Source organism: Pan troglodytes, chromosome 18 (assembly GCF_028858775.2).
Source record: "Pan troglodytes isolate AG18354 chromosome 18, NHGRI_mPanTro3-v2.0_pri, whole genome shotgun sequence".
NCBI lineage: Eukaryota > Metazoa > Chordata > Mammalia > Primates > Hominidae > Pan > Pan troglodytes.
In genome coordinates this window covers 34,216,449-34,241,512 of record NC_072416.2, presented here as the reverse complement: position 1 = coordinate 34,241,512, position 25,064 = coordinate 34,216,449, and the positions used below count along the sequence as shown (strand labels likewise).

Below are 25,064 nucleotides of genomic sequence, written 5' to 3'. Positions count from 1 at the left end.
GAGCCACTGCCCCCGGCCTAAAATTTGATTTTATAGAGGCAGGGCCTCGCTCTGCCACCCAGGCTGGAATGCAGTGGTGCAATCATGGTTCACTACAGCCTCGACCTCCTGGACTCAAGGGATCCTCCCACCTCAGCTTCACAAGTAGTTGGGACTACAGGCATGCACCACCACATCTGGATAATTTTTTATTTTTTTGTAGAGATAGGGTCTTGCTGTGTTGCCCAGGCTGATCTTGAACTCTGAGCCTCAAGTGATCCTCCTGCCTTGGTCTCCCATAGTGCTGGGATTATAGATGTGAGCTACCATGCCTGTCCAAGTGTTAGATATTTTATTATTATTACCATGCACCTACTAAGTGCAGACTGGGGCCAGGCATGAGGAGACAAAGTTAATCACCCCCAATGATAGTAGTTGACAGTCAGTGCTTGCTTTCATCCACCCAACAAATATTCGTTAAGCACCAATTTTGTAAATAAAGAGCTTACTTTCAAATGGAGGGTAGCAAGACAATAAATTTCCATACATAAGTAAAATATATGGTATATTGTATGAAAAGTGCCAAGAAGGAAAATAAAGCAAGGGAATGCACCACGAGTGTTGAGAGGGGACTGTCATGTGAAAAGAGAATCATGAAGGAACGTCTTATTGAGAAGGTGACATTTGAATGAAGACCCAAGGGAGAGTGGGCCATGTGGATATTTTCAATTAGAGTCTTCCAGGCAGAGAGTGCGACAGGACCACTTCCATGAGTGGGAGGTAAGGGCCAGTGTGTTTGGAGGGGAGTGAGAGACAAGGCCAGCCATGTAGTGACTGTTAAAGGAAACCCTAATGACTTTGGCTTTTACTCTGGGTGGAGGAATCGTGTGACATCGAGCAAAGAAATATCACAATTGGATTTATGTCTACCTTGGGTGATTATTCCTCCATGCATTATCTTGTTCTCCCGTTTTGTTTTTTTTTCTTGGTGAATGTGGGGTTTTATTGGGTAATGGAGGTGGCTCTCGGTGGGATGGATGGGGAGCTAGAAAGGGGATGGAGTGGGAAGATGATCTTCCCCTGGAGTTTGGCTGTCCTGTGACCAATCTCCTCTCCAACTGTCCCCAGCCAAACTCTTCTTGGCCTTCAGATGCTCCTTTCTCTGCCATGCTGCTCTTCTGCTCCTCTTCTCTTCTATTCATCTGCTCATCTGCTTGTATGCTCATGGAGCCTGGGGTTTGGGGTTTATATAGGTACAGGATAGTGGGATGTGGCAGGCCAAAACCTAACATTTGGGCGTGAAAACGGGAATCCCTATTCCCATTTAGGGCTGCAGATTTCCAGGCTTGGGTGTTCTCTTGTTTTTTAAATGAAGGAAACTGGGGCTTAGGAGACTAAGGGACTTGTCTAAAGTCACAGAGTTAGTAAATGGCAGTTCTTGGATTTGTACCCAAAGCTGGTGGTGACCACCACTGGCTCCCACTGCCCTCAAGGTCTAGCAGTCCATGTCATCATATTGCAGAGCTCTTACTGTGTGCATGTGGTACACAAAATAAGGCTTTCCATGCTCAGGGGAAGGAAGCTCTGGTATCAGTGCATAGTTTGAGTGTTCTTTAGTTGGTTCTGGGTATTAATTGCTGCTGTGCTTTAGTGATTAATGGATTAGCAGAATTACCGCTTGGTTTTATATTAATTTGTGTGTGTGTGTTCACTCACTCCACAGATATTTGCTGAACACCTACTATGTACCAGGCTCTATTCTAAGCCCTGGACAGACACAGTGATAAGACCAAGTTCCTGATATACTAGTCAACCATTCTGCCCTCTCTAGTTCTGTGCTATCACTGATGTTGTTTTCACTAGAGGGTGGGCTGGGGGTTGGCCTAGGGAGGGATGAGTCTTTAGTCCTCTCCAAGTGGCTTATGATAAAGATGTTTGAGGACCACAACTGGCATCTTTGATCTGGTCTACTTTTGCTTCTTGATTGGAATGCAGTGAATTTCCATTGAAGGTGCAATGAGAAGAGAGAGGCCATGGGGCTCGGGAAATACCCTGGCCTTGGGTGGGGTTGGTGCATCTGTCAGCATCAGTGGTGGTCTGCTGCTAAGATAAGAAATCCAGGGTTGCTCTTAAGGATCCTAGAGTTTTCTCCCAGGTTGGGCACATCAGATCCAGCAACGACAATATCTCACTTGCATGTTGGTTGGTAACTGGTTTGAGTAGGTAAGGTTCACATTATTCAAAGACCGAAATGGATGTTTTTCCTGTTGCCAAGAGAAATGCAATGGGCTCATTTCTCTTTTCTCTTGGGATGGGAAAGCCACAACCTCCACTATGATTTTCATGGACAGCAACTCATCTTCCTGGTTTTTATTTTTTATTTTATTTTGACACAGGGTCTCACCATTACCCAGGCTGGAGAGTAGGTGTGATCACAGCTCACTGCAATCTTGACCTCCCAGGCTCAGGTGATCCTCCCACCTCAGCCTGCTGGGTAGCTGGGACTACAGGCATGTGGCACCATGCCTAGCTAATATTTTGTAGTTTTTTTTTTTTAGAGGTGAGGTCTTACCATGCTGCCCAGGCTGGTCTTGAATTCCTGGGCTCAAGTGATCCTTCTGCCTTGGCCTCCCAAAGTGCTGGGATTAAAGACATGCGCCACCGCGCAGCCCATCTTCCCATTTTTATAGGAAGGCTGCTGCATAATTTTGGAATCTTTATGCTGGGTTGCAAACTCAAAGGCATAGGGGGTAAGATAGGCAACAGAAATTGTGTATCGAGTGCTTACTGTATGCGTGGCACTGTTCTAAGTGCTTTACATATAACACATTTAGTTTTCACAACCATCCTATGAGGTGATTTTATTTCCATTTTATAGACAAGAAAACTGAAATACAGCGAGGTTAAATAGCCTTGGATTTGAATCGAAAGTCAGGACTGTTCACCACCAGCTCTTACTGCCCTCAAGGAATTTGTAGTTTAATTGTAATGTTGCACCGCTCCTAGTTTGTGCATGTGGATGTGCAAAAAGCTGGCATTTCCATGACTTTGTTACCCAGTAATTAGCAAGAAATGGCAGAAGTGGGATTCAAACTGGTCCCTGGGCTCCTGCTCTCTGCTTTTACTCTGTAGTCCCTTCCATGCATAAATCTGACTGGCGAAGAATGTTACTCATTTCAATACACTAACATTTCCTGAAATTCTCTTTCCTCTTCTCCTTCCCTGCATCTCTCCTTTCTTCAGGTTGCCATGGAGTCGTGGCCCCCTCTTCTGATGACATCTTCAAGTTGGCCGAAGCCAATGCCTGCTGGGCCCTGGAGGACCTGCGGTGCATGGAGGAAGACACATTCATCAGGACTGTGGAACTGCTGGGAGCTGTCCAGGGTTTCAGCCGGCCTCAGCTGATGACCCTGAAGGAGAAAGCAATACAGGTGAAGCCCACCTCAGGGAGGAAACATTAAACAGAGGAAAAAAGAAAAACACCAAAACCAGTTCAGCATTTCTGCACATAGAGCCCTCCTCGAGCAGTTTTCCCATACATCATCTTGAAATTTTACTGCATCAGCTCAGTGATATTGTGATCTCCTTATCTGAGAAAGGAGGAAATTTCCAGTTCCTCCCTCTTCGGGCTGTGGCAGAGAATGGGATGAGATGTGTCTTGGCATCTAGCAGATGCTCAGTGAATCAAGTTCTGTGGATGTCCCAGTGCCTCTGACCAAGGTGGTTTGCAGGAATTAGGCTTTATTCCTTCACCTGGAGAGCCCCAGCTGCTGCTCACAGCAGGTTTTCTCAGAATCATTTGCAAATTTGTCTGAAAATATAACAGAAAGGAGTAAAAAGAGGACTGGAAGTAGCTTTCCATCTTTAAGAAGGTCCCTTTGTTGGCTGGGTGCAGTGGCTTATGCCTGTAATCTCAACACTTTGGGAGGTCGAGGCGGGCGGATCACGGGAGGTCAGGAGTTCGAGACCAGGCTGGCCAACATGGTGAAACCCTGTCTCTACTCAAAATGCAAAAATTAGCCAGGCGTGGTGTCATGTGCCTGTAGTTCCAGCTATTCAGGAGGCTGAGGCAGGAGAATGGCTTGAACCCGGGAGGTGGAGGTTGCAGTAAGCCAAGATTGCGCCAGTGCACTCTAGCCTAGGCGTCAGAGCTGATACCTTGTCTCAAAAATAAATAAAAATAGGCTGGGTGCAGTGGCTCATGCCTATAATCCCAGCACTTTGGGAGGCGGATCACGAGGTCAAGAGATCGAGACCAGCCTGGCCAACATGGTGAAACCCCATCTCTACTCAAAATGCAAAAATTAGCCGGGTGTGGTGGCATGCACCTGTAGTTCCAGCTACTCGGGAGGCTGAGGCAGGAGAATTGCTTGAACCCGGGAGGCGGAGGTTGCCGTGAGCCGAGATTGCATCACTACACTCCAGCCTGGTGATAGAGCGAGACTCTGTCTCAAATAAATAAATAAAAGGAAAAGGTCCCTTTGTGGCCTGTTTTAGCTTTTCTTTCTTTTTTTTTCTTTTTCTTTTAAGACAGAGTCTTGCTCTGTCGTACAGGCTGGAGTGCAGCAGCGTGATCTGTGGTTCACTGCAAACTCTGCCTCCCGGGTTCAAGTGATTCTTGTGTCTCAGCCACCTGAGTAGCTGGGACTACAGGCACAAGCCACCATGCCTGGCTAATAATTGTATTTTAGTAGAGACGGGGTTTGTTTGGCCAGGCTTGTCTCAAACCCCTAGCCTCAATAGATCTGCTCACCTTGGCCTCCCACAGTGCTGGGATTACAGGCATGAGCCACTGCACCCAGCCCTGTTTTAGCTCTTTACATGGTTGTGGAATATCTAGTTACCCTCAAGGGTTAAACAATTCAATGTCTTAAAATTATAAATATAACTGTATTTATGTATTATATGAGTACTTCAAGTTTATTGTAGAAAAGTCAGAAAATAATAAAGAAGAAAATCAGTGATAATCTTTTACTCACTGTTGATATTTTGATAAGCACTGTTCAGCAGATAAGCACTGTTGATATTTTGGTATATTCACTTGAAGCTTACCACACTCCAAAACTATGTATATAAAAAATATTATTTTATCTATTTCATACATATATCTCATGTTTTACAAAAATGATATTATACTTACCTACTATTCAATAACTTGCTTTCTACACCCAACAGTACAGACTGCATATTTTTTCATATCCAAAATGTACATCTATGTCAGTATTTTATTTATTTATTTATTTTTTGAGATGGAGTTTTGTTCTTGTTGCCCAGGCTGGAGTACAATAGTGTGGTCTTGGCTTACTGCAACTTCTGCCTCCCAGGTTCAAGCAATTCTCCTGCCTCATCCTCCCAAGTAGCTGAGATTACAGGCATCCACCACCGTGCCCGGCTAATTTTTGTATTTTTAGTAGAGATGGGGTTTCACAATGTTGGCCAGGCTGGTCTCGAACTCCTGACCTCAAGTGATCTGTCTGCCTGGCCTCCCAAAGTGTTGGGATTACAGGCGTAAGCCACAGCATCTAGCCTATATCAGTATTTTAAATAGCTTTGTAATACAATTAGCCTTCCATATCAATGGGTTCCACATCTGCAGATTCAACCAACCTCAGGTAGAATGTATTTAGAAAAAATGCTCCAAATAACAATATAACAATAAAAAACAATACACATAAAAATACAGTAGCATTTTTGACATAACATTTTGTACATATTTACATAGCACTTATATTGCATCAGGTATTATAAGTAATCTAGAGATGATTTAAAGTATACAGGAGGATGTGCATAGATTATATGCAAATACTACACTATTTTATATAAGGGACTTGAATATCCATGGATTTTGGTATCTTTAAGAAGTCCTGGAACCAATCTTTGGTGGAGGTATCCACAGGGGCAACTTCATTTTATTTATGGTTAGTTCTTATTTATTTAGCTAATTGTTAGACTTTCAGGTTGCATTAAAAAAGTGCCTCAATGTATGCCTTTATACATATACTGTTGGGTACTTGTCTCATTTACTCAGGCTAAATTCCCACAGGTGGAATTTCTGGGTCAAAGAATATAAATACTTTAAAAGCTTTTGATACAGATAGCCAAATTGCCCTCTCAAGAGTATGTACCAACTTATATTCTCAACTACAACAAATGAGGGTATCCCTTACCTTGTATCTTTCCAGTATCGTAAATGGTGATAAGTCTTTATACTTCTTGACATGTGATGAATCAACATGGTCTGATTGTTTTTAATGTATATTTCTTTAATTATGACTGAGAATAAACTTTTCCCCATACATTTAATTTTTCTTTTGTGAATTCCTTGTTGATGTCTTTTGTCTATCTTTTTTTAAAACAAATATAGTCATCTTTTTATTATTGATTTAAAAGAGAGTTTTATATTAAGATTTACCCTATGTCTTTTTAATTTTTATTTATTTTTTATTAAGGGATAGTTGACAAATACAAATTATATATATTTATGGTGTATACATATATACAATATGATGTTTTGATGTATGTATACATTGGGGAATGGTTAAAGCAAGCTAACATGTCAATCACCTTTCATACTTGTCCATTGTCAGTTTTTGTTGTGAGAATATTTAACATCTACTCTCTTCACAATTTTCAACCATTCAACACATTATTATCAACTGTGGTCACCATGCTGCACAATAGGTTTCCCTATGTCTGTTTTATTTTTATTTCTTTGAGACAGGGTCTCGCTCTGTCACCCAGGCTGGAGTACAGTGGCACCATCTTGGCTAACTGCAACTTCTGCAAGTGACTCTTGTGCCTCAGCCACCCAAGTGGCTGGGATTACAGGTGTGCGCCACCATGCACAGCTAATTTTTTTTTTTTTTTTTTTTTGTATTTTTGGTAGAGGCAGGGTTTCGTTATGTTGGCCAGGCTGGTCTTGAACTCCTGGCCTCATGTGATCTGCATGCCTTGGCCTCCCAAAATGCTGAGATTCCAAGTGTGAGCCACTGCACCTAGCCTCCTTATGTCTATTTTAGATACTGCCTTTGTCCATTCAGGCTGTTATAACAAAATATCATAGACTGGTAACTTATAAACAGAAATTTATTTCTCACAGTTCTGGGGGGTGAGAAATCAAAAATTGAAGCACTGGCAGATCCAGTATCTGGTAAGGACTTGTTTTTCATAGATGGTGCTTTCTCACTGTGTCCTCACATGGTGGAAAGGGACTAGCTTGTAGCTAGCTCTCTGGGGTCTCTTTTACAAGGGCACTAATCCCACTCATGAGGGCTCCACCCTTATGACCTAATCATCTCCCAAGGCCCAACCTTCCAATACTATCACATTGGAGATTAGGTTTTAACATATGCATTTTAGAGGGGCACAAACATTCAAATCATTGTAAATACCACCACCAGTGTTCAGTCTAATCTATTTTCTTTTTTTGCCTAAAGGTTTGGGACATGCCATCTTACTGGAGAGAACACCATATCGTCTCCCTGGGGTGCATTGCTCTGGCTCTTAATGAGAGTGAGCTGGAGCAGCTGGACCTCAGCTCCATAGACACTGTGGCTTCCCTAAGCTGGCAAACAGAATGGACCCCGGGACAGGTGGGTGGATGTTTCTGGGTCTTTTAACTATTCCATATTTATAAGAGCTGCCTTCATATCCTTACTGCTAATTTCCTCATCATGGTCATTTTTGAGTCTGTTTCTGTTGACTGATTTTTCTCTTAGTTATGAGTCATATTTTCTTTTTTTGTTTGCAAGCCTAGCAATTTTGATTGGGTGATGAGCATTGTGGATTTTACATTGTTGAGTATTTGATTTAGTTGTATTTCTTTGAAGAGTATTGGGCTTTGTTCTGTCATACACTTAAGTTACTTTCAAATCAGCTTGATCCTTTTGATGCTTCCTTTTGAGTTTTGTTAGGGTAAAACCAGAGTGACCTTTATTCTGTTGTTAATTTATCATCATTACTGTGACATGATTCCTTTGAGGATGTTACCTAATGCTCCATGTATTTCAAGATCTCTCTACTTTGGCTGGTGAGAATGTGAACTATTTCCAGCTCCATATGAGCTCTGGAAGTTGCTCAGCCTAATCCTTTCTGATTACTGATGACTCTTTTCCTGCCTATGTGGAGTTTCACTCTTTGCATGTGCAAAATAGCAGTCAGTACTAGACATCTCTGCAGCTTTCTGGAACCCTCTGCAGTTTCCTCCTCTCCAATACTTTGCCCAAGTGATAAGTGCTGTGGCCTCTCTGAACTTGGATCTCTGTATCCTCAACTCAGCTGGGCCACTGGGCTTGTTTTGGTTCCTCTTCCTGATCCATGTCTTGGAAACTGCTTTTTGGCAGTAAGTGAGGGTAATTTTAAGGCTCATCTTGTTTGTTTTTCTTCTTCTGGGATTATGATTCTGTTGTTCCATATCCAGATGCAGTTGTCTTATATATTTTGTTAAATTTTCTAGTTGTTTATGGTGGGTGGACAATTCCTATGTTAATTAATCCTTCATGGGCTAAAGAAGAAGTTCTTCCCAGAATTTTAATTGTTTTGATTGGGAGAGAAGTTTAGGGTGTCTAATCCACTGTACTGCTGGAAAGGGAAGTGTTAGCCCTTCCATGTTATCTTCATTCTTAGGCAGCTCTCTCAGTGGTCATTTTCAGCACTAGGCTTATATACAACCTAATTAACAAGCCCATAAAAATGTGCCTCTTCTTTATTAGTTTTTGGAAAAGCCTCAGCATTGACTCCACTCATGTAGTTGCCCGCCCCTGAGCAACCACTCTGGTCTGGGGTTGAATATGTTGGTTGGCGAGGCCTGCATCAGGGAGCGGAGTCCATCTTATCACCATCTCATGACCACATGAGCCAAGTGGGGAAGGATATGTGGTAGGCTGATTAAGGTCCCCCAAAGATGTCCATGTCTGAACCCCTGGAAGCTGTGACTATGTTAACTTATGGAGCAAAAGGGACTTTGAAGATGTGATTAAGGATCTTGAGATGGGGAGGTTATCTTGGATTATTTGGGTGGGCCCAATGTAATCACAAGGGTCCTTTTAAGAAGGAGCAAGGAGGGTCATAGATAGAGAAGGTGACATGATAATGGAAGCAGAGGGACCTAGAAAGAGATCTGAAGGTGCTCTGCTGCTGATTTTGGAGATGGAGGATGGGGCTATGAGCCAAGGAAATGCAGGTGGCCTCTTGAAGCTAGAAAAAGCAAGAAAGTGAATTCTTCTTAGAACTCCCAGAAGGAACCCATCCTTCTAGTCCATTTTAGGACATACAGTCTCCAGAACTATAAGAGAATAAATGTGTATTTTTAAAGCCACTATGTTTGGGGTAATTTGGTAGAGTAGCAATAGGAAGCTAATAGAGGGTAATTTTCCAAAGAAAAAGTGTGGACGCTGAGCAGCCAAAATCAATGAATGTCCCCCTACTCTTTTGAGCTTTTTGTAATCACGGTGGCCATGTTTCATAACTCTGAGTGGCGCCATCCAAACAGAATACAGTGTGAATGGTGCACCCCTGGAGCTGGGCAACATGCAGATCCTGGCCATGAAGATTACATGAGTTAATACTTGAAAACATTTTGAACAATGTCTGGTACATAGTAGTCAATAAAAATTAGCTGTTTTTATGTTGATATTGACATCATTGCATTGTCATCATCAACATTATCATCATCATTACAGCCCCTTTCTCTGGGTTAGTCTCCTCCTTTGCAAGATGAGAGGGTTAGCCCCAACAATCTGAGGTTCCTTCCAGTCTGATATTCTATAATCCCATGGTTCTTTGACTCTAAAACTGGTTTTGACTAGTTTGAGAAGTGCCACATCACACTGTGCTATTAAAATCATTCTATTTGCAGTCTTGGAGAAACAGAAAAATACATCCGGAAACTAGGGTATCTCCTTCCCTTTGCACTGATTTTAATTCTCATGGATGGCAGTGAGATTTATCAATATGTTTGAAGAGGATATGAAAACCTAACACTTGCATGTATCATTTGTAGTCAGTTCTTCAACTTAAGCTCCCAATCAACCTTAAATGCATGTTTCTAGATTAATAGTCAGACCTGACGGAACTACATTAACAGATAGTTCAGCTCAAAAACCAATATAAGGGAAGAAACTATTATAGAAGCCAGAGGGATGAACAGAGAGATTGAAATCTTAAAGCTATTCATTTTTCAACGGTTAATATTGCCTAAAAGTGTTGGTATTAATTGTCTTGGAATCATTACATATACACTGGTCTCATCACTCAAGGAAATTTATTTTAACTTATCACCTTGCAGGCTGAGCTTGCATTTTCCGGGTTTCAGTGGCAAGGACAATTTAATACCATATCTTCAAAGTAATTTCATTTAAATTGTATTTTTGCACTTTCATTTTAAAGTGAGCGTGCCTGAGAGTTGAGGAGCCCAAATTGCTCTGAGTCAACTAGTGAAACCTGATTGTGAAGACTTAATAAGAAAAATTTGAAAACTAACTTGAATCTCCATCTTTTCTCCATAGCCAAACACCTTCACTGGCTAAGAGTATAGGCCCTGGAATCAGACTGCCTGGGTTTTGATCCTAGAACCATCATTTTCTTTTCTCTTTCTTCTTCTTCTTTTTTTTTTTAGAACGAGTTTTGCTCTTGTTGCCCAGGCTGGAGTGTAATCTCCACTCACTGCAACCTCTGCCTCCCGGGTTCAAGCAATTCTCCTGCCTCAGCCTCCTGAGTAGCTGGGATTACAGGCATGCATCATCACACCCTGCTTATTTTGTATTTTTAGTAGAGACGGGGTTTCTCCATGTTGGTCAGGCTGGTCTCCAACTCCCGACCTCAGGTGATCTGCCCGCCTTTGTCTCCCAAAGTGCTGGGATTACGGGCAGGAGCTACGGCGCCTGGCCACAACGATCATTTTCTAGCTGTGTGATCTTGGCCTAGTTACTTAACCTCTCCTTGCCTCAGTTTGCTTATCTGCAAACTAGGGATACTATTAATACTTACCTCATAGTGTTATTTAGGAGGATTAGATGAGATAGTATGTGTAAAGTGGTCAAAGTGGTGCCAGCACACAGTATGCACTCAAGAAATGTTAGCTACAATAAATGTTAGCTATTACCACTTTGGATATACAGTCCCATTAAGTCAAAGACATATAAGTCTAAGCATGGTGTCACTGCATCCCCCGCCCCCATAGTAGCTGTGAGCTTTGTAATCATGGAGGACAACTTGATGAGGACACTGACCAGTCCAATTTTCAGAAACATGAGAAATCTTCCTGAAGCCAGTCTATTACATGAAGGCAGCAAAATGAAGCATGTCAAATAATATATATTGCCCACGACTTCTGTAAGTCACTCACTCAGATGTTGTTTCATTCATTCATTCATTCATTCATTCATTTACTTACTCAAGAAGTACTTATTGAACTCCTACTGTGTGGCAGGCATTATGCTAGGTGCTGGGGACTCATTGGTAAACTACCTGGATATGGTCCTTTTCTTTTGGGAGCCTACTTTGTGATACAGACAAAAAAGTGAGTAATCAAAGTGAAAAATTTGAAAAATCACGATAAGTGATGTGGAAAATGGACAAGGTGCTCATGGGAATAGTGGGAAGAAGGGCTGTTTGAGATGAAAGAGTCCAGAGGGCAGTTTTCTCTGAGTAGGTAGCATTTAAACACACCTGAGGTGTGGGAAGCACCAGCCCATGAAGATGGAATTTCATTGCAACATTTCACAATCTTCCTCAACACTTTCTCTCAACACCTTAATGATCTATATTGTGTGATGGTGATGACTAACATTAAACGGAGATGGGGGCTGGGCATGGTGGCTCATGCCTGTGATCCCAGCACTTTGGGAGACTGAGGTGGGTAGATCACTTGAGGCCAGAAGTTTGAGACCAGCCTGGCCAAAATGGTGAAACACTGTCTCTACTAAAAACACAAAAAATTAGTTGGGTGTGGTGGCGGGCACCTGTAATCCCAGCTACTTGGGAGTCAGAGGCATAAGAATTACTTGAACCCTGGGGGATGGAGGTTGCAGTAAGCCAAGATCATGTCACTGCACTCCAGCCTGGGTGACACAGTGAGACTCTGTCTCAAAAAAAAAAAACAAAAAAAAAACCAAAGAGAGTTGGGAAGATTGACTATAGCCTGTGATTTTCGCTTCCACTTAGAGGTCTGTCCTTGGATGTCTCCTCATCTTTGCCTTGTGAGGTCTTATAATCTCTTTTACTTGCTCCCATGAGCACTGAAGGAACCAGACTTTATTTTGTGAGACAGAGTCTCACTCTGTCACCCAGGCTGGAGTGCAGTGGCACAGTCTTGGATCACTGCAACTTCCACCTCCCAGACTCAAGCAATCCTCCCACCTCAGCCTCCCAAGTAGCTGGGACCACAGGCACGTGCCACCACACCTGGCTAATTTTTGTATTTTTTTGGTAGAGACAAGCTTTCACCATGTCGGCCAGGCTGGTCTTAAACTCCTGACTTTAAGTGATCCTCCTGCCTCGGCCTCCCAAAGTGCTGGGATTACAGGTGTGAGCCACCGTGCCCAGCCCAGACTTTATTTTGTAGCTGATCTTCATAGGATTGGCTTGGATGCCTCCTCAGGTCCTACATAGGTAGATAAAATGAATCAGCACATGTTTAGTTACAAGTAGCAGAAAACCCAACACAAACTGGCTTGAACAAATAAAGGGGCTGGGTGCAGTGTGCAGTGGCTCATACCTGTAGTCCTAGAACTTTGGGAGGCTGAGATGGGCAGATCACTTGAGGTCAGGAGTTTGAGACCAGCCTGGCCAACAGTGAAACTACTTCTCTACTAAAAATACAAAAATTAGCCAGGCATGTTCACGCCTGCCGGTAATCCCAGCTACTGGGGAGGCTGAGGCATGAGAATCGCTTGAACCTGGGAGAGGGAGGTTGCAGTGGGCAGAGATCATGCCGCTGCACTCCAGGCTGGGTGACAGAGTGAGACCTTGTCTCAAAAAAAAAAAAAAAAAAAAAAAAAAAAAAGGAATTTATTGACTCCCATTACTGGAAAGTTCAGGGGTAGTGTTCAGATACAGCTGGATCCAGGATCTTCAACACTCTGGGTGGGAATCTGTCTCTTATCATGTTTTTGAACTTTGCTTTTCTTTGTGTTGGCTTCATTGAGAGACAGGCTCTATGCCTGCATGTGGTAGGTTCCAGCAGATCCTTGTGTATATCCTTCTAAGTTCAAGTCCAGAGTAAAGAAAGCTCTTCCCCTAATGCTCCACTCAAAGTTCTGGTTGACTCTGGTTAAATCACATGTCCAATCCAGAACCAGTGACTGCAGCTAGGCTAAGGTATGAATTGAAATTCATCACTCCTGGAACTTGGTGCAGTTAGCTTTGACTGAACCACACAAAGCAGGAATACAAGAGAGGTGGTTCTCCAGAGGAAGTTATGAATGATGAATAGCCACTGTGCTAGAATTATGGAGACTTATGTGTCAGCCGCCTTAAATCAAGGCTTAGTTTAAAATAGTTTAACACCAAAGCATTTTGTGTGCTACTCTTGGAATTGAAGAGTAAACATTGGAATTGAAGGGGTAAACATATTTCTGTAGGACCATAGAGGAAGAAAAAATCATTCTGGCTGAAACCTCATGAAGAAGGTGACATTTGAGTTGAACCAAAAAAAAAAAAAAAAGAATGTCTGCACTTGGAAGTGCAGAAGGGCATTTCAGATGAAAGGACTGGTTTGAACAAAGGCAAAGAGACAGGAAATTATAAGGTTTTTTTGGAGGTTGTGGAAAGGCTGGGTGCGGTGGCTCATGCCTATAATCCCAGCACTTTGGGAGGCCGAGGTGGGTGGATCACTTGAGGTCAGGAGTTTGATACCAGCCTGGGCAACATGGTGAAACCCCGTCTCTACAAAAAATACAAAAAGCCAGATGTGGTGATGTGCTCCTGTAATTCTAGCTACTTGGGTGGCTAAAACACGAGAATTGCTTGAACCTGGGGAGGTGGAGGTTGCAGCGAGCTGTGCCACTGCACTCCAGCCTGGGTGACAGAGCAAGACTCCGTCTCCAAAAAACGAAAAAAAAAAAAAAAAAAAGGGGAGAAGAAACGTTGTGGAAAAAGATGCTGGAAAAGTTTGGATCCTGATGCAGAAGAAGTTGTATGTCCAAACTGTTTGAAGGTCATAAGAGTGACTGAAGGAAATAAGCAGCAGACACACAGGACACAAGTGCCTTTAATATTGGTGAAGGATGTAAGAGATTCATTGCCTGAAGACACTTCCATAGATTAGGAGACATACTCAGTTGAAGTAGTATCTTAAGGACATGAACTTGGATGCAGAGGCCAGGATGGTTTGGAGTGGGGATTCCAGAGAAGTAGGATGGGAGATCAGTCAGGAGACTACAGCAACAGCTTATTTATCCCCTCAGGCCTGGGGACCTTGATCATTCCTGGATGGTTTATCTTTTATTCTTACTATTTTTTAGGCTGAATCCATTTTGCAAGGGTACCTGGATGATTCAGGATACAGTATCCAGGACCTGAAGAGCTTTCATTTGGTAGGACTTGGTGCAACCCTGTGTGATATAAACATCACTGAAATCCCACTTATAAAGATCTCAGAATTCAGGTAACTAAAATATGAATGTGCAAAATGGCAAATGGGTTAATTCATCCATCCATCCATCCATCCATCCATCCAGATATTCCACCTCCTGACACTTGGCACCTTTCTGGGCTAAAATCCCACTGGGCTAATGGGATAAGCTGGATCTGCTGTCCCTGCTGAGCCTACTGTGCAGTGTATGTGTGTATGTGTGTGTGTGTGTGTATGTGTTTGTTTTTGGCTGAAGAGTCCAAGCTCATATTATATCCCTCCCTCTTTAACCACTACCAGGGTGGTAGTGGCCAGAATTGGGACCCTGCTCTGCAGCACACATGTCTTAGCCGAGTTTAAGAGGAAGGCTGAAGTTGTGTTTGGGGATCCCACTGAGTGGACCAGTTCTGTCTTGCAGGAGCTTGGGACCATTGCAGGTAAGACTCACCCTGAGCATACCTTTCTCTCCCTTTCCAAACTCAAATGTGGGGACACAAAATAAAACATTATCCTTGGCCATGTGTAGCAAACATCAGTGGCGTTACAGTAGAACCTACATTTCATGATTTGAAGTTGCAGAGGGTGGGTCTGCAAATCTGCTTTTAAAACAAGCTCTTTTGGAGATTCTTGTGTTCACTAAAGTTTGGAAAACCGCTAGTTTAGAATGTGATTTAATTGGCCCCTAAGTAGGTTTATACAAAATTTGAAAGTGTGTAAATTGAAGTTCCTTCTGGGCATGCGTTTCACTGTAGGAGGCCAATCAGGGCTAATGTGACCCACATTTTTTTTTTCTGAGTTGATGAAGGAACTTGATTCCCCAGTGTGATTTCCAGGGCCTTTTGTAAGGAATGATGCCTGCCTAGAACACTCAGATCTGAGCATTATGCAGCACCATTAATAAAACAAGCAGAGTTCTGATGGCTTGAACTAAACCCCCGTGATTCCTTTTTCTCCCCAGCTGGATTAACTAAGGCAGAGCTCCGGATGCTTGACAAGGATTTGATGCCATATTTCCAGCCATCAGCAATAAAATGCCTTCCTGATGAGATATTCAAAGTAGGTGCTCAGTTCTTCAAGGAGAAATGGGAGCTTGACCCCATTTCAAATCACACAGGGAAACAGGTGATGGGCCTTGGAATTTAGAGGTTTGTGACCAGGCTCTGCTGATGGGGTCAGAGGAGATCTGTGTGAGTTTAGGTGTTTTTAAAAAACATTTTTTCTTAAAATTACAATATGTAGTTTAATTATATTTATTTTTATGGTCATCTTCTCTTCTTCTAGCAGGTGGTACTGATTTTCTACTTATGGTGGTATGACAGGTTCATAAACCCTTACAAAAACCCCTGGGGACAGATATAGTTCAGAAATCAGAATTTCTCAGATTTTGAAAAGATCACCCTGTACATTTACTGTATGTAACTTCATACCCCCAGCAGTGTCTGGGGAAGCACCTTGTAAGCAAACACACTAATATTTCTGTGAAGAAATCTGTGACAAGCCACAGTAATTGGAATAAATAGAGACTATAAATAAATAGCATCACATTACTTCAGGTCAAGTTTTGCCGATAAATAAGTTTGACTTAAACTTTGGGGGAAAACTTGCAGTTTTCAGATTATTTTTGGACTTTGGAATTACAGATGAGGGATTGTGGACCTCTGTAACATTTCCTTTTAAGATATAATTAAATAAAAATATTTTAGTTGATTTAGGTCAGGCATGGTGGCTCACACCTGTAATCCCAACATTTTGGGAGGCTGAGACAGGCCAATCACCTGAGGTCAGGAGTTTGAGACCAGACTGGCCAACATGGTGAAACCTGGCCTCTATGAAAAATACAAAATTAGCTGGGCGTGGTGGTGGATGCCTGTAATCCCAGTTACTTGGGAGGCTGAGGCAGGAGAATCACTTGAACCCGGGAGACAGAGGTTGCAATGAGCTAAGACCCACACCATTGCACTCCAGCCTGGGCAACAAGAGCGAAACCATCTCTCTCTCTCTCTCTATATATATATATTTTTTCTATATATATATATTTTTAGTTGATTTAAAGAAAAGTATTAGGAAAATCACAAGAGGACAGGTGAAAAACTGCTATGAAAAAATTGAGAGGGTGAAATTGGATCATTTGAAGGAAGGGAAGCAGGGTATCTAATGACCTTGCGACCCTTTTTTCTGTCTGTATACAAGATTAGGGGAGTGTTTGGTGGGAATAGTCTGCTCTGATGAGGAGGCAGTGATTCTGGTGTTCCTGTTTGCTGCATAATGTGGGAACACGTTTTGTCCAGCACTTCTGGATAAAACACACAAACCAGGCTCGACAAACTCCCCCAGTGCCACATCACTTGTTCATTTCAAGAAAGATAGCCGAGGCCGGGTGCAGTGGCTCACACCTGTAATACCAGCACTTTGGGAGGTTGAGGAGGGTGGATCACAAGGTCAGGAGATTGAGACCATCGTGGCTAACATGGTGAAACCCTGTCTCTACTAAAAATACAAAAAAATTAGCTGGGGTGGTCACGTGTGCCTGTAGTCCCAGCTACTCGGAAGGCTGAGGCAGGAGAATGGCGTGAACCCAGGGGGCGGAGCTTGCAGTGAGCCGAGATCGCTCCACTACACGCTAGCCTGGGCGACAGAGCGAGACTCTGTCTCAAAAAAAAAAAAAGAAAGCCGACCTTCAATCACTTCAGCATCCTGGACAGTTCTGAGCACATTGCAGGCATAATAGCTGTTTGAGGGCAATAAATAGCAGTCCTCAAAGCCATTGAGCAAATACCTGCTTCCCCTCTGGGGCACTCTGCATGGGACAAGCAGCTTGGTCTTGGATGCTGGCATTTTGCTAAGCACTTTCTCTTGGTCTTGTTTGGAGTGCTGTTGTGCTGCTTCCTTGTACAGGTATTTATCTATTCCAGAAATCCCTACTGATCACCTACATTGTGGCAGGCTCCAGGGTAGGTGCACCTAAGAATGCACAGGTGAAGGGGTTATCACATAGTGCCTTCAGGGGCCTAAAAGGTAACATAAGGTGCAGTAGGCTGGGTAGAGACCGAAGTGAACTGGAGAGCCCTGTCTAAATGTGGAGGCTGCTTCTCATTCCTAGCACATTCATGCAGTGTGGCCATGTGGGCCCAGGATTGCTGAATTTTCCTTTTCACTTTTTTCGAGAAGAAGTCAGAAATCTTCATTTTCATATGGAATTGCTTGATAATTAAATGTTGGCAGCCAATCTGAATTTATTTTTGAAAACACAGTGCTGTAGGCCTAGAGATTCAATCTGGCCTGTGGGTCTCAAGTCAGCAACATTGATAAAAGAGATAATTTTTAGAATACAGACTCTGTGTTAATGGTATATGGAAGCCAAAAAAGTACCTCTGTGACCACCCCACCGTGTGTGTGTGTGTGTGTGTGTGTGTGTGTGTGTGTGTGTAGTGAGAGGAGAGGAGGTGATGCTGAATTTTAATTTTTTTGAGACAAAGTCTCACTCTGTTGCCCAAGGGAGTGCAGTGGCACAATGATGGCTCACTGCACCCTTGATCCCCTGGGCTCAAGCAATCCTCTCACGTCAGCCTAAGTAACTAGGACTACACACTTGGCTAATTAAAAAAACTTTCTGTAGAGAAGGGGGGTCTCACTGTGTTGCCCAGGCTGGTCTCGAACTCCTGAGCCCCGTTAATCATTCTGCCTCAGCCTCCTAAAGTGCTGGGATTGTAGGCATGAGCCATGGCACTTGACCGACCAGATACTGAATCTTGGAGAACAGCTGGCGATGAAGAAGAAACAGTGTTCCAGGCAGAAGGAGGTGCACAGAAAGATGCTGCCTCTAGGGAACTGTAAATATTGGCACCCACTCTCCTGGAGTGAAGAATGCCATGTGTGAGGCTGGAGAGGTGGGCAGAGTTTTTTCCAGGAGCCTGAACTGTGTTCTGGAGTGGGGTTCCTGGAAGGGCTTTACACAGAGGGATATGATTCCAGGGAAGTATCTACCTGGACAAAAGAGGAGGAGAGGGTGACTGACAGGAGAGGAAGGGATGAGGGAGCATAAGCATCTTTCCCAGATTCTTCAGGGCCTTTAGAAAATAAACATGATGATATAGAGTCCCCTTCGTATTCCAGTCCCATTGGAACGAGTCACCAAGTCCTTTGATCTGGAAGTGACTTCAGAAGACACCTTGTTCACAGTCCTTGAAGACATAGTCTGGCCGGCAGAAATTCCAACTCGTGTTGTCCATAGCAGATATCACCAATAGATGACTGCATTTTCCCTCCATGGAGCCCTCACAGAGCTCATCACATGGTGCTCAGGCAGTCAAACCAAAGGATCAGAATCAGTCAGCAGAGGAGATGAGTTCTCTATGCTGTCTCACATTTATCCCCAAAGCCCAGGGAGGCTGTGTAATTTCTTCAAGGTGACACAGCAAGTATGTGGCAGAGCAGGGGCTCAAATTCAGGCCTCTGATCTTTAAGGCCTGTGTTTCCCCCTCCACATCAGTGTTTCAGGAGGTGGAAGACTTGAAGCACTGGGAAGCTGTCTTGCATTGCATTAAACAACATTGCCGCATAGGGAGGAAATCATGCTTCCCTTTTCAACTCTCCATTAGTACTTCCAAATACCTCAAGAAGGAAGTGTCAATTTAACCCTGTATAATACATTTTATATTCTCTCTCTCTCTCTTTTTTTTCAAGAGGCCAGGGGTTCAGATATTGTTGGCGGACAAATCTAGCTAGGATTCAACAATATTGTTTTATTTTTATTTTGCGGCTCCTATTTAATGCTTGCTTATGGCAAGTCTGCCGGCTTTCCGTTTTTGGAAACTTCCATTTTAAATTTTCTATTTTTAAATGCATTTATTTTGGTAGTGCAAGAGTGATCTAATTTTAAGGAAATATCTTAAAGAGGACCACACATGATACACACAAGGGGATGGCAAAGTTGTGTGCATCCTGCGCGGACGCCCGAGATGTGGGAAATCCGGGGAGGGGCCCCGTGTGAGGGTGCTGCCCCTTTGCCTCCTGCAGGAGCTGTCCGCGGAGCAGATCGCCTCCCTGGGTCCGGAGAACGCCGCGGCGGTGACCCACGCCCAGCGCCGGCGGCTCAGTCCACTGCAGCTGCAGAGCCTCCAGCAGGCGCTAGATGGCGCCAAGACTCACTCCTGGCAGGACGCGCCCGCTAGCGCCGGTCCCACTAGAACCTCATCCTCGCGTTCTCCCGCAGGTGAGCGGAGCCGCCCTCTGCCCCGCGTCCCAGCCCCACTCTCCTTCCTTGTCCTCCCTGTCAGGCCTGGGGTGGGGAGGTTCTTAAGATTCAGAGCGAGGTCTCTGACAGTCACTGGGGATTCTGCCCTCAGTGAAAAACCCAAAGTCCCTATCAAGCTTCCCTACCAAGCTTCAGAATTAGTGATTCTCAACTATGGCTGCCCTTGGGTGGGGGGCATTAAACATCTTCCAGTTCTCCCGCCCCTACCCAGAACGCATAACATCAGAAACTCAGGACTAATTTCATTTTAGCCGCTCCTTTGCAAACTCCCTCCTCACTATCCAATAATAATGAACTATTATTATTATTATTATTATTATTATTATTATTATTTTGACTCAGAGTCTCGCCCTGTCGCCCAGGCTGGAGTGCAGTGCCGCGATCTCGGCTCACTGCAACCTCCACCTCCCAGGCTCAAGCGATCCTCCCACCTCAGCCTCCCAGTAGCTAGGATCACAGGTGTGTGCCACCATACCTGGTTAATTTTTGTATTTTTAGTAGAGATGGGGCTTCACCATGTTGGCCAAGCTGGTCTTGAACTCCTGACCTCAGGTCATCTGCCCACCTCGGCCTCCCAAAGTGTTGGGATTACAGGCGCGAGCCACCAAGCCTGGCCTGTCCAATATTAATTAATTCAACCCATGTTTACTGGGCACCTACTATGTTCCAAGTCTGCAGTAGGGGCTGGGAATACAGAGGTGAGCAAGATAGATAAGGCCCTCTTGTAAATGAAGAAGATATTTCAAATCTGACAAGACCAGGGAGGGTGATAGTGACTGAGGGCTGAGCTAAGATAGAGAAGCCTCCCCAGGGAGTGGCATTGGATCCTGGGAACATGGCCTTCTTTCCTTTTTCTCCCCCATGCCTTTCTTACAGCTCTCCCCATTTCCCCTTCACTTTCTCACTTCTTTGTGGTGCCTTCTGTTCTTAACACCACATTTGGACCATGCCCTGGGGAGATAGCTTCTAACAAGATGGGGAACAGAGATGTTCCCTGCCCTCATTGAGCTCTCGGTGCAGCCTGGCGGGGAGGGAAGACATGTACCCTGGTGAACATGAGGCAGGTGCTGGGTGCTGAGATGGGGAACACACATGGGTCAGGAAACCTCCTAAAGTCAGTGATGTCTCAGGTGAGACACAAGGTGAGAAGAAGATGGGCTTAGCGAGGTAGACAGTGTCTCAGGAGTAGGTACCGGCATGGGCAAGTGCCCAGAGAAGTCAGAGGACTTGGTGCTTGACTAAAACCTCCACTCCACCTTTTCCTGACTTGAATGTCTCCCTATCCTGCCTTCACATAGGGATGGTGAATTGGAGTATTCCCCATTTCTGCAGCCAAAAGTGGCCAGAGGTGGCACTTGAAAACATAAATCATGCCTTTTGATGTATTATATTATTACTTTAAAACACTTTTCATTGAGGCTGGGCACATTGGCTCATGCCTGTAATCCTAGCACTTTGGGAGGCCGAGGTGGGCGGATCACCTGAGGTCAGGAGTTTTGAGACCAGCCTGGCCAACATGGCAAAACCCCGTCTCTACTAAAAATACAAAAATTAGCTGGGTGTGGTGGGGGGCACCTGTAATCCCAGCTATTCGGGAGGCTAAGGCAGGAGAGTTGCTTGAACACTGGGGGCAGAGGTTGCAGTGAGCTGAGATCATGCCAGTTCACTCCAGCCTGGGCAAAAGAGCAAAACTCCATCACAAACAAACAAACAGCAACACAAAAAAACTTTCCATTGAAATATGATACGCATATATTTAAAAGTTATTTGTAAATGTTATAGTGTTTTGCATGAATAGGTAATATGTGCAATAGATAATGCACAGGGTTCCAAATATATAAAGTCTGAAAGGCATGTGGTGAAACCTTGTCCTCCAGCCCCTGTCCCCCAGCCACCCTGTTCCCTCCCCAGAGGCAACCAATGTTAGCAGCTTCTTGTGTATTTGTCCAGAGATATTCTATGCATACACAGCAAATCAAATATAGATGATCTCTGCACTTTTCACAAAAGCTTATTATACACCTTATTCTGCACCTTGTATTTTTCACCTAACCATATACTTTGGAGGGAGTTCTGTATCTGTGCACAGGAGCTGTGCCATTGTTGGTTTTATGGCTATGCCGTAACTGTATTCAACCAGAGGTCTGTAGATGGACCTTGCAGTTGTTTCTATTTTTTTTTTTTTTGCTGTTATGAACAATGCTGCAGCTCCTGACCTGATATAATTTGCATCTGTGCAGTATGTCTGTAGGATAAACTCTTCAAAGTGAGATTGCTAGATCACAGGGTCTGCATTTATAATTTTGATGGATGTTGGTCGGATGTGGCAGCTTATGCCTGTAATCCCAGCACTTTGGGAGGCTGAGGCAGGTGGATCACTTGGGGTTAGAAGTTTGAGATGAGCCTGGCCAACATGGTGAAACCCCGTCTCTACTAAAAATGCAAAAATTAGCCAGGTGTGGTGGCACATGCCTTAGTCCCAGTTACTAGGGAAGCTGAGGCAGAGGAATCGCTTGAACCTGGGAGACAGAGGCTACAGTGAGCCGAGATGGCGCCATTGCACTCCATCCTGGGTGACAGAGCGAGACTCTGTCTTCAATTTTTTTTTTTTAATGGATGTTGTCAAATCCCCTGCAGAAAGGTGTGACCAGTTTTCCCTTGAAACAGCAGTGTCAGAAAGTGATGAGGGCCCCTTAAAAAGATGTTCCCTGCATGTCCCTGGCTGGGCAAGATCCTGGATGCCCCTCCTTCATTCACCCCAAGGGCCTAAGTGAGGGCTGCCATTGGATGAACCCTTCCTATGGACCAGAGCCCTAATCTTTTCTTTCCTAAAGTTGCTTAATCATCAGAATCACCTGGGAGAGATGCTTAAAATACAAATTCCTGGGTCTCCTGGCAGACTTGCTAAATCAGAATCTCCAGGGGATCCTGGAATTGGTGTTTCTAACAAGCTCCCTAGTACATGTTGACTGACACAATCTCATTTAATTCTCACTCCCCCACCCCTCCTCCTCTTTGGGGGTCATTGTTCCCATTTAAGAGACGAACAAATCAAGGCTCTGCATCAAGTGGTCCCAGAGACAGACTCGGGGAGTTGGACATGATGTGTCTACCTTCTGCTTGCTGCCAGAACTTCATGTGTACTCTTATTTTGTATTTGCTTTTAGGAGCTCTCCAGTCGTGGGGTCTCTGGCTTGGTTGTCCCCTGCTGGTTCTAATGGCCAAGCTCCTGTGGTGAGTGGCCTGAGCGCATCGTCCTGTGTTGCCCCAAGCAGCTGGCCAACGTGTGTAGAGACAGCATGCTCCAGATGGTGGGACACCGTTCCCTGGATCCAGACCCTCATCTAGGGCAGGGAAACCCTGGGGCCTTGATGGTGAAAATGCACCCCAAATGAAAAATAATTATTAAAAATGATCTTGCAAATTATTTTTAATTTTTTTAAATTTTAATTTTCGTTAGTACATAGTAGGTATATATATTTATGGGGTACATGAGATGTTTTGATACAGGCATGCGATGTGTAATAATCACATCATGTAAAATGGGGTATCCATTACCTCAAACCTTTATCCTTTGTGTTACAAACAATCCAACTGTACTCTTTTAGTTATTTTAAAATGTGCGATTAAATTACTATTGACTATAGGGTCGGGTGCAGTGGCTCACGCCTGTAATCCCAGCACTGTGGGAGGTCGAAGCAGGTGGATCACCTGAGGTCAGGAGTTCAAGACCAGCCTGGCCAACATGGTGAAACCCCATCTCTATAAAAATACAAAAATTAGCTGGACATGGTGGTGTGCGCCTGTAATTCCAGCTACTCGGGAGGCTGAGGCAGGAGAATCGCTTGAACTGAGGAGGCAGAAGTTGCAGTGGGCAGAGACCATGCCACTGCCCTCTAGCCTGGGTGACAGAGTGACTTTATCTCAAAAAAAAAAAAAATTACTGTTGACTCTAGTCATCCTGTTGTGCTATGGAAGAGTAGGTCTTACTCATCTTTCTGTTTTTTTTTGTACCCGTTAACCATCTGCCTCCTCCCCACCAACTCTCCCATTACCCTTCCCAGCCTCTGTTCAGTCTCCTTCTACTCTATCTCCATGGGTTTAATTGTTTTGATTTTTGATCTTGCAAATTCTTAAGCCCACTCATCTCCTCAGCAGGAAGCCCTTCTCTGTCCCATTGCAGCCTCTTTTGTTTTCCAGCTTGGAGACAGAGAACCTGTGGGGAAGGAAGGGTGTTTTCTGTTAACAGCACGAGACCCTTACAATCAAGTTGCTGCCCTCACTTTAGAGAGATACCAGAGAGAGGCAGTGCAAGAAAAGGCACCATTTTAGCCAGGGCCTCATCTAGTTTCTACTTGGGCTTAATTTCACTTTCTTGAAGCTACAGGCTACATTGGGTTTCTCCTCTACGATATTTAGCAGAGCTGAAATACATGAATCCCTGAGCAGAAGCCAGTATTCTTGCCTGATTGCTGGGACTAATTGATGTTTTGGTGGGCACTGCATTGGTTGGAAATTAAAACATTTAACATGGCTCAACGTTAAATCAATTTAAAAATACATTTTTCAGGTGTCTTCCATTTCCTTGGGACTCAGCTGAATGGATGGCTGTGAAGTTATCATTAAACTCTCAAAATATTCCCTGTTTTTGGTGGAGATGGTGGTGGCTCTTCTGGTTTTAAGTTGCTCTGGGCTTTGGGGAATTGGTTGAAATAAAAAATAAAAGTACATTGGGTAAGTCAGTCACTGATGTGATCCTGGCGGGCTGAGAAAACTCCACCCACTGGCTCGATCCTGCTAGAATGAAGTGACTTCCGGGAATTGCCAGGATGCTTTTAGCCTTAGGTTTAGGAAGTCAGGGCTCAGGGAAGGGGGGCAGCAGCGGTGTTTGCAAACACCTTCTCGAAGACAACATCACAGCTGCGTGTCAGGGCGTTTCCCTGGTGGCATCCTAGGTGCTTCTGTTCTGCCATCAGCACACCTTGGGTTCTCCTCCTAGTCACCTATCCACAGTAGACATCTCATCTGGAGGTAAGAAAACTGCATGTTTCCGAAAATCTTGGTGTCCCTAAAAGGCGGTGGATTTTACAAAGCGTCATGAGTAGGTGTTGCAGAGGCTGGAGTGTATTTTCAGAGGTCACGTGGTTTTATAGAAAACTAAGACTGCAGTGTGAAAGGTGTGATCCTGCATGTGTTATTTAATGTCTGACTTGGTTTTCCTTCATCCTGGCAGGGAAGTGGCAGCAAATGGGTGCTCCT

The 25,064-nt window shown here is 44.1% G+C and overlaps 1 protein-coding gene across 1 annotated transcript in view; it reads left to right on the top strand.

Moving 5' to 3' along the window:
- Positions 1-23,451, top strand: part of LOC112207963 (otoancorin-like) — a 32,428-nt gene extending 8,977 nt beyond the window's left edge. Inside the window, 7 exon segments of the mRNA XM_063796328.1 lie at positions 3,223-3,410; positions 7,416-7,571; positions 14,442-14,584; positions 14,852-14,988; positions 15,510-15,607; positions 19,568-19,763; positions 22,973-23,451. Coding sequence (XP_063652398.1) covers positions 3,223-3,410; positions 7,416-7,571; positions 14,442-14,584; positions 14,852-14,988; positions 15,510-15,607; positions 19,568-19,763; positions 22,973-23,043 — 989 coding nt within the window. The 3' untranslated portion in view covers positions 23,044-23,451.
- Positions 23,452-25,064: the final 1,613 nt, after the last annotated feature.